The sequence below is a fragment of the Morone saxatilis genome, unplaced genomic scaffold, assembly GCF_004916995.1.
Source record: "Morone saxatilis isolate NCDOM2014 unplaced genomic scaffold, NCSU_SB_2.0 Contig7, whole genome shotgun sequence".
Lineage (NCBI taxonomy): Eukaryota > Metazoa > Chordata > Actinopteri > Moronidae > Morone > Morone saxatilis.
The window spans coordinates 8,296,608-8,306,816 of record NW_023340246.1 but is presented as its reverse complement, the minus strand read 5'-3'; the positions used below and the strand labels follow the sequence as shown (position 1 = coordinate 8,306,816).

At 40.5% G+C, this 10,209-nt stretch overlaps 1 protein-coding gene across 1 annotated transcript; it reads right to left on the bottom strand.

Moving 5' to 3' along the window:
- Positions 1–5,130: 5,130 nt before the first annotated feature.
- Positions 5,131–8,579, bottom strand: vrtn (vertebrae development associated). The gene is made up of 2 exons (XM_035678292.1): positions 8,258–8,579; positions 5,131–8,126 (listed from the first exon to the last, which is right to left on the bottom strand). Exons 1-2 carry the CDS (start codon positions 8,567–8,569, stop codon positions 6,327–6,329), a joined length of 2,112 nt encoding a protein of 703 aa, XP_035534185.1. The 5' UTR covers positions 8,570–8,579; the 3' UTR covers positions 5,131–6,326.
- Between the last annotated feature and the right edge of the window lie 1,630 nt (positions 8,580–10,209).

Below are 10,209 nucleotides of genomic sequence, written 5' to 3'. Positions count from 1 at the left end.
TGACGCAAAAGCAGAAAATTGTACTCCCAAAACTGTCATACTATTCGTTTAAGATATACTACACATCAATGTGTAACCATGTGAGGTTTCAGTGAAAAAAGTGTAATATTGGTTACACTTTTTTTGTTTTTTCAGCAAAATATGTAATTGTCTCCCTCTCGCCTTAACCTCACTCAAACTGCATTTTCCCTAGAGCTCCTAGGGTAATACTTGAGATGGATGGAGACGGATAATTCTTTAGATCCAACTTTATTGAACTTTGCAATCTGGCTGTTCTGCTCTCTGACTCACAGTGTGGATGTTGCACTGAGGGATCAAGCCTCTGGCTTTCACCAGCTCGTGTTGAATGAAAATTGAACAGGTGGTAAAACTGTACTATACCACAAAATAAACATAGACAAAAAATTACGTGACCGCAAACATGGATTACCCATCAAGGCTTTTATTTACCTGACCTTTAGCCCCGATTATCACCTGTCAACATGTGGTATGGAGCACTAGCAGCAACTGGGATCAGAGTTGTAATAACTGCTCTTGTTAATACACTGACAATCCCTCATGTCTCTCTTTCTCTCTCTCTCTCACACACACACACATACATACTCACTTTCATCAACAAAAAGCATCACAGGATTATTGATTCAGTGCAAACAAAAAGTGAAACAATTGACGCAGGAAAAATAAGTCAGGGGTTGTCACTCATTGATTTACTTGTCAGTGCGGGTCTCTGATCAGCAGCTGTATATTTGTGTGTGTGTGTTTGTTTACTTGCTGAGAGATGAAATGCGAGGCGCTGGACACAACAACAGCAAACCTACAGTAAATCATTTCAGAATAAATGTGAGAGGAAACTGATTGGAGCAATATGAGGCAGTAGTAAGTAAATAATACTTTGTTATTGAATTAACTAAGGCTTCCCTCCTCAGGTTTGCATAAAAACCTCCTTGCAATGCCTTCAAGGTCTGAGCAAGCTCACAGGCACAACATTATGCATAATTAAGCATACAAATTGCACATTACTCATGGAAAATTCATAAAAAGCTTCTTGTCTCTTCGACTGACATGAACAATTCAGAACCCCATTTCATTTTCACAAGCGGACATATACCTTGAGAGAAATGAATTCACATCAACTTCCTTCAAGTCAAATATACATTGACATTGTCCCTCTGTGACTGGTCTTTGGTTTTTTCCCCATAACAGCTTGAAAAAATATGCATCTTCTTATGCTCACAAAACCCTATGGACTGTGTTCTGTTTTTGCCACCTAATGTGACATGATGCTGAATCGCATTAAGCTGTGCCAGCTGGTAATGACAAAAATATGGATATTATTTGTGATAATTGAAACTCTATTTCTGTAGAAACCGGGATTCTCAGACCATGACAAATCCACATTCAGCAGGTGAAACTGCTGTTAAGACGAAGAAAAATGTAAAAGTGGCAAGGACTTGCTCCTCAGACATTAGGTCCTCTTTCATATAAGGATATGAATCACCTTGTTACTGTATTTAGGTAGACTGCCGTATTAACAAAAGGAGTGTTAATACATATGATAGCATAGAGAGTGGGTTTTTACTGAGACTGAAAAAACATACTGTTTGGTTCTCAGCTCTTTCAGATCATAGAAATGTATTCATTCTGAACAGCACCTCATGGCAGAAAACAACATTTGTTTGTGGGATGGAAAACTTTAAATTTAGGAGGGATTAATCTCACATCTTCCCTCTAAGTGTGTGAAATCCTGGCATTTTATGCAAATATGATATTAAAATTATTTTTGTTTTGAGTTATTTGCATTTAGAAACCACCAAAATAACTAACAAGGGAAACGGTTAGGAGTATTCTGACCCAAAACAATCCCTGACTAGAGCTCATTTTCCATTTTTCTTCTTCTTCATCTTCTTTTAATCTGTCATTAAGCAATTTGTTTCCCAGATGTTATCTGGTTTATGCATTACCAGCTGCAATGTTGGATTGTATTTATAAATGGAGTTATCACCAGAAAAATCAGAACTGCTCACCCTGAGCCATGCAGTAATACAATGATTTTGAGTCCAGACTAAAGAGTGTATGAAGAAAGCCTTTTTATAAAGACAATCAAAACCATGGAAACTGTCTTAAGAAGCAAATCACTGCCACCTAGTGGATAAACTGTCTACATGCCTGGATATACTGTAGGTTTGCATGTGTTTGAAACAAAGAAACTTACTGGAGCCATGTCATATGGGATGTACTATTGTTTTTAAAAACATACATGGTGCATTTCCGCTAAAGTATGAAACATGTTTCTCTTAGAGGAAGCTCAATTTGGAGTGAGGACTTGTAATCGTTATGAGTTTATGTGTCAATCTGAAAATGTGACCTCATTTCCAAGTTTTCAGTCGGAAATTGCTTTTTCACTTCTGTTGTTCGTCACCTTACCCACACTAAGGTCAAATTTCAGAGTTCCTTATACCACTGGTCCTATCAGAGGGTAAATGGCAGCAAGCCTCAAGCCTAAAGAGTCCCGCAGGTCTGTTTTGTTTACTGAGAAAATGTGGCATCCTTGAGATGCCTCTCTGCTTTATCGCTCTGTCTTTCTGAACCAACTGCAGTATGCTAATCCTTGAAGACTTCCGCTCCCACCTGCCAAGCCTCATTATTTTCATGCTATTTTTGAGATAAACAATGTAGAGTAGCTCTGCGCCAGTGAGATTTCCTCCTATCATACAGTAATGAAGATGGAGATGGCAAACCAACCCACAGGTAAAGAAACAGACTAAGACTTTATCAAATATTTGCTTATGTCAAGGTCAGTTACCTTGGTGATTCTCTTGACATTGATCACATGAATCTTTAAAAATAAAATAGACTTTTTAAAGTTTAAAACATATGGCAATTAAATGTTTAAGTTTTATGACACACACAGCGTGTGCTTCATATCTAATCATAATCCATACATTACCTCTAAAGAATTTAACGGAAAGATTAATATTTTTTATAAGCCTGTCTTAGAAAAATACTCACATGCCCATATGTACATTAAACAAATATTGGTAGCTGTAATCATTCCTCTGGTCAATACTAGCTGTGAAGTGATTCCTTTATACCATGACTACATTTTAAGGCTGTCTTCAGACCAACTGTGTGAAAAAACAAAGGCCCTCAATGGAACCAGTATGAGTGCTAACACAGGGGGCTCCGGTAAAAGAAATGTAACAAGGCCTAACATGACATCATTGCACTGCATTGGCCAATCAAATACATGCAAGCACACATCACTGGTAGAACGCTGTATTTATACTGTTTACCTTGTGATGCTTGTAATGAAACATAAAATATTTATCTGTAATTGACTTCATTATAACTTTACTGGATTATAAAATTCTGTCAGAGTTCAGTTTTGGCCTTTAACTGTAACTGCACTCCTTGGATTATATTTAATGTCTTATCGTAACCTGAAGCAACACCCACCCACCAATGCTCCTCATTTTAAGCAAAAGTGTACTCCAAAGTTCAACTGAGTTACACAGATCAAGTGGGTACTGGTGTTTTGAGAACATAACAGAGGAGAAAATTTCACATTAAAAAGAAATTTTGAAGATACCCATTTATATTTGACTAAGACTGCAGAAGTATGGTATTTTTATATAGAATAATGGGTGTGTGTGTCTTTACTCCCATTTCTTACACTGAAATCATTATAGGAAGTAGTCTCCTCACAGCCAGTATGAACCGGAGGACTGATTACAGTAAGTGCTGTTTTAAGACAAACTTGAAAAATGGGAACCTATCCTTTAAATCGGATAAGCAAAAAATACTCTAAACTTACTCTTACTCTAAAACTTACTCTTTATTAATTTGTGCTCAGAATTCATAAAACATCAACCTTGAAATCAGGACTTTACAGCTGACATTGCTGATGTGTAGGAGGAAAGGAAACGGCCACTGAAGCTGATAAAATGCCAGTTGAGTTCAGTGCATGCTGAACAAAACAGCATGATAAAAAAAAATACTCAGGTATAAGAACGCTTCTTGTGATTTTGCACGTTCAACAATCCTCACCTTAAAAATCATCTCACTTTATAGCTTTGGTGGATCCTTGACGAGCCAACATCAGAACAGGAACTAAGGTTTTCTGTTAAATCACAATCTTTTATCCCAAAACATAGACAGTTGGAATACACTAAATACAAAACAAGTTAAAAAAAAATCAAGACAAAAAAAAAAACAGAACAATTATACTCCGATAAAATAATGCAGTAACTGGCATCCGCTGATCCAAATGATGGTTTCAGTACTGATTTTTGAGACAATAAAGTCTATATCACAGATACCCCCCCTCCTTCTCTCTACACCTCTAGGCCTCCTCCCCCAAACGCTTGGATGTTCTTGGCCTTATCTCAGACACCTCTATCCCCATGCATACAATTAACCCCTTCCCCCTCTCTCTGTACTCCATCCCACCCGCTTGACCATTACTTTGATTAGCATAAGCACAATAGCTAAACAGAAAAAGGCAATGAGCAAAAACCACAAAAACAGTCTCAAAGCTCATTTCTATTCTTTAGCCACTGGCTCGGTCTGACCTGCTCGTTTGCACATTTAGATGTGGTTACAAAGAGGTTTTTTGTTTTGCTTTATCTGATGTACAACCTACTGGTTGTCTATATGAATTAACTTGGCATGGCCTGACATGTCTTTTGGGTTATAACGTACTGCAGACCTCTGCCACTAATATGTGATGTGTTCAGCTGTCCAATTTATCCCAGCAGAGAGTCTAATCAAGATGCAGCTGATGGGGCATAAGATTAGAAGTGCTTAGAAAGGGGTTATTGGTATCACTTCAGCTAGAACAATGGCTCACTGACTTGGAAGGAAGACCAATTGATTCAGGAAAATTACAAAGAGGTTTTACAGTTGCCTGAGTTATTGCAGTGACTGCGTTTACATATTGTAGAGCATAAGAAAACTGGTCGCATAACAATTTGTCAAGCACAGTCGGTGTTAATGAGCTAACACCATGAAGCACTACTTACTAAAGGTCATGTACAATACCTAGCACTAAAAATTCTGTGTTAAAGAGCCCATGATATGAGACCTTTTCCAGGAAGAATGAAGCAAACGGTTGATGCTGGTCGATAGTTTATTGATATACAGCACAGCACAGATTTCCTTTCCTACTGAATGACTATAATGCTGGCTGCCAGTATCAACAGAACCAATTTCAGGCATGTAATGAATAAGAAAAATAAATACACTAAGTACAAACGTAAACTGAAATCTGTTCGCTTTTGTCTGTGTGTAGAAACTGAATCTTCATTTACTGAAAAATACCAGACAAACATAGCTTATAAAGGCAAATATCCCACAATATTACAGGGAAATAGGTAGTTTTGAAATGAAGGATCGTACAAAAAATAAAATATCTTCATTTATATTTTGTTTTCAAGTAAAGAAACCATGTAAACATTTTTCAAAAATAGAATTGCTGGAAAATTCAAACTTAACCAAAGCGTGCATGATGGTTAAGACAGTACATTCAACAGTGTAATGGGAACCATTTGAGTGCAAATAAAGTGTGACACAACTCGGTTTATATAATGTTCAATTACCAAAAGAAAAAGAGGCATTTTAAAAGTTGGTCATTAAAATGGCAAAAACTCCAGAGCACCACATAAAACTTGTGGCTTTGGTGTACAAAGTGAATCCCTGAGGTGTGTACATTCAATAGTCCAAAGGAGAAACATGAAAAAGGACTGGAACCCTGTATACAGAGGATGTCTGAACAAGGAGTGAACCCATCTCTGAAAGCAAATACTGGCTTCTCTTTACATTCAAAGAATAAAAAAAGAGAACATAAACCAGCGGGAATCTATATTACATACATCAACAAACAAATCATAAGCATTAACAATCTTACTACAATGAAAAGTGGAAAAAATAAAAGAACTCCAAATACAATGCTTAGCAAGGATTAAAAGGGAACGGAGGAGAAACGGCTTCAAACAAAATGCCACTAAACAACAGCTTTGAACTGCCTGTTGCCTGGAGGGCAACATGCAGGGTTTAAACAGACCAACGACTCCGTTTCTTTTCACACACGTGCAAATGTCCAGGAGGGAGGAATGAGCTGTGGTGGTGGGGCAAAGGAAGGACACAATGCATTCAGATGCTAAGCCAGTATAACAGTCTTAGAACATGAAGTCAACAAGGTTTAGGTAGTATGTTTGCAAAAAAATGCACAGGCAGAGAGGTGAGTTTTTGGGGCCAGGAAGTTCTTCAGCAGAGTTTTCACATTCTTCCTGCAAGCCCATTTTTAATGGGATAAAAGCTTTGCACATTTACCCATGAACAAGCGACACCCCATGATGCAAAGCTCGCTTCCACATGTAGTACGTCGAGCGTGGCGTGAAGGGGAAGTAGGACCTGAATTCTTTAAATGTGGGGAAGGATTTCTCCTCAAAGCGTCTCTGCAGGAACAGCTTGGCCTTGGCCTTGAAGTTGGCCAGAGCCACAACATCCATCGTAAACATCTGCTCATCTATGGGTGCCTTGCCATGAAGAGTGTGCTGTGAATGTGGGGCATTAAAGGAGGGCATGGGGGAACTTGGATATTTAGGACTCTCAACAAATGGGAGCACATGCTGACTATTCATCCTCCTCTCCATAACCTTGTTTTCTGTGGCAGTCATCTCAAGATTCTCTGGAAGTTGGATCTCTGAGACCATCATCTGAAGATTCTCAGGAAGTTGGATCTCTGCACTCTCTGCGACCGGCTTCTTCTTGCGGTTCTGACCACTACGCCACAGCCAGTAGAAACAAGAGGACATGGATGGGAACTTGAGCTTGAACTTTGTCAGGGACCATTTGGAGTTCTGGACATGCAGCTTTGCAGCATCTCTGAGCTGTTTTTTACTCATGTACGCCAGTCTGAAGCTTTTGTGTTTCCGTCTGCAGATCCTTGTTCTGGACACAACACCAACCATCATGTTAGGTAGGACAGGTGACAGGCTTTTTGGACTTTGGCTCTTGTCAACATCTGAGCTGTCCTCACTGCTACCAACACTGCCTTTGTAACCTCCATTGAATATCATGGCTTCTCTCCTCCAGTTGTAGTAGGTTGACCTGGAGATCCCTGGGAAATTTCTTTTGAAGATCCTGAAGGGGAGGGAGGCGTTCATGGCAATGCAATTTTGTAGACAACGCTTGGCTTCCTGCATATGAGCCACATTCTGGGCCCGCTCCAGATCCAGCTTGCCGAGGCCCAGGCCAAACATACTGGCCACGCTGTCATGGTGGTCCGGCTCGTCCTGCTTTGCTTCAGGTGAAGACCAGGCTTCCTGTTCTGTGCTCTCTCCAGGACTGATCTCCCCGGTTGATGAAGAGGTGGAGAAGTTCCCTCCGGTTTTCAGAAGCTCGTGCTTCCAGTTGTAATAAGATGACCTTGAAATTTCTGGGAAAAACTCTTTGAACTGATGCAGAGGGATGAGCTTGCCCTCCAAGTAGCAGGCCTGCAGGAAATACTTTGCCTCATACCTGGCTGCTGACTTTTTGCAGTGCTCCTGCGTCTGCCTCTTCCAGCGATAGAAGGTCCTCTTAGTGATGTTGTACTTGTCCTTCAGACTCGGGTAAGAGAACTGCGAGTCCTGGTTCAGCAGCTCCTCACTCATGATCGGCAACTCACTCTGCTCGCTATCAGGGCTTCCAAACGTGAGGTCACTTGTCTGGACTAGTGCCACAAAATGATTTGGCCTGAACAACAACTCAGACTGCAGCTCGCCAGACCACATAACATGGAGGGTTAGTGGTTCAGAGTCATTAGGCCAGGTCCTTGGGCGTATGACACGGTTGAAATAGGGTCGGATCTTGAGGTTGAACATGGGGTAGATGGAGTAGATGTTAAACTGCAGGACTGAAGATAGGGCATACACGTGCCACATGTTGGCATAGGAGCCAGGGAAGCATGACGCTTTGACATCTGCATCAAAGATTGCCTCCAAGACTGTTACAGGCAGGTTGAGCATGTCCTCAGACTCTTCAGCACAGAGACTGAAGCGAACAGCCTGAAGCATCATTTTTGAATCAATCATTCCAGACAGGTAGTATCTCTTCCACAGCACCATTTCTACCACTGTCCGTACCTGTGGGGGGCAATATTAATGAAGTTAATATTACATTAAGTGCACATATAAACAGCTAGATGTAGTCTGTATTGACGTTTTAAGTGCAACAGTATACATTTAGACCAAGATTGTGAATCATCACTGCTCACCTGTAGCTCCAAGCTAAGTTCAGTGTTGCCCACTAACAGCATGCTAACTGCATCAAACAGTAGGTTGCCCTCTCCCTTACAGTTTATAGGCAAGAGGTCCGCGGGTGCGTCGGCCGGGTACAGTCCATGAGCCATGTCGTCCACGCCCGCCCACTTAGGGAAGTCCTGACAGGGGCTCAGGGGGAGCTGGAAGGGAGTTAGGACCTGGTCCACCTCCAGAGCCGCTCGGGTTAGAGCATCCAGGCCAGAGCTCTCTGTGGCCTCCTGGAGCTCCCCCAGAACTGACAGCACGACCTCCTTCCTCTGAATCATATCTGGTATGATGAGAGCTGGGAAGACAGAGGAACAAAAGTTTAAAATAGTGGATCTGGAGATGGAAGCGCCGTAAAAACAGGCCAATTTTGAGAAGTTTAGTCATGGAACATCCTCAATAGGCTTAGGGAATGTGCTCATACCTTTGATACCAGTAGACTAGATTATGTAGATTACTGTGGTCTACCCACTTGCACACAACAGCTGCAGCTTAATTAAATTCTGGTGCAGTTTTGACTCAAAAAATAAACACCTTTTACTCATTTATTGCACTGGTTTAATTTCTGCACAATGAAAAATTAGATATGCTACTTTGTTGCAAGTGTTTTAACAAATGCAACACCATGGCTGTGTTTAAGGTTAGGTATTAAAAATAACACTAAAGCATTTAAAAAATGTTTTCCTGATTGCAAAGCAGCTGGAAAATGACCCAAATTACTCAATTGTTTTGAATAAAATAAAACTAATTCAAAGTCATTATCTACAATAGTAAGGCCTCTACTTTGTGCAGGCGCCCGGATTGTGCGATTGTGTTAAGTCTCTCCCTAATTTAATTCGTCCTGTTTCTGTAACTCCAAACACTCAATTGAACTTTCGGAAGTTTAAATGAAGTTTCTATCAGTTAGCGCCTTCACTTAAACACAACAACAACAAAAAACGCGCATCTGGATAAAAGCAACAAATTACTTTTCGTTATCGCAAAGCAAAACAACATTGGAAACAATTATTCTCTTACCTGAACGTCCAGAGACTTAAAAAAAAAAAAGGAGACTCAAAGGAAGTTGTTTGTAGCGGAGGGTTTCACAGCTGATAATGTTGATCTCTCTCGTGGGGCTTTAGTCCATTGTGTGCGTGCAGCTCCAGAGTGTCCTGTGCTCCGGTGCGCAGGGGAGATTTTGGGGAGTGATAACAGCACCTCCCTTCAGGAAATTGTTAATCGTCGATTCGCTTTTTTTTTTTTGTCTCTGCGTCGAGAAACACCTCCTCCCCTCTCCCCTCCTCCTCCAGTAGACTGCAGCCAGGGTCAATTTCAATGTGAAGTGTTAACAAAAGCCAATGTGTCACGGGCCATAAGAATACAGAGGCAAGTCTTGTAGATTAAAAGGTGTTGTTGCTTTTAGGTTTTTAGCAACACATTGTTGTTGTTTTGTTTTGTTTTTTGTTGCTTTTTTTTGGGTTGCTTTTCCTTTGTCAAAGCCAACTCCAGATGTCAACAGTTCACTTTCAAGGTTATTTGTCAAGTGCTCTTGGGGAGTAAAAGTCAGGGTTATTTCTCTTCTCATGAATAAACTGCCCTTCCTTTCATTTGGCTGCACAAAAACATACTTTGCTAGAAGTTTACTTTATTTGTTTGTTTTACTCTGTTTCATCTTTTTCTCAATGCAATAATGTATTTTTTAAAAACGCTGAAACCCTACAGTAATGAACTTGCTTTTTCTATCACATTACCATGCATTGAATTTAGTATTTATTCTTCAATCTGTGCTATAGAGATAGTGTAGAGGCCGGTTTGTGGATTAGGGTGGATATGTGCAGACAGGGTGTGGACATGAGCTTTATGAGAGGAAAGGAGGGCTCCTGAGCTCCAGGTCTGCTTGTTTCTCCACTGTATCACTTTTAACACCTCCTCTCCTGCCTTT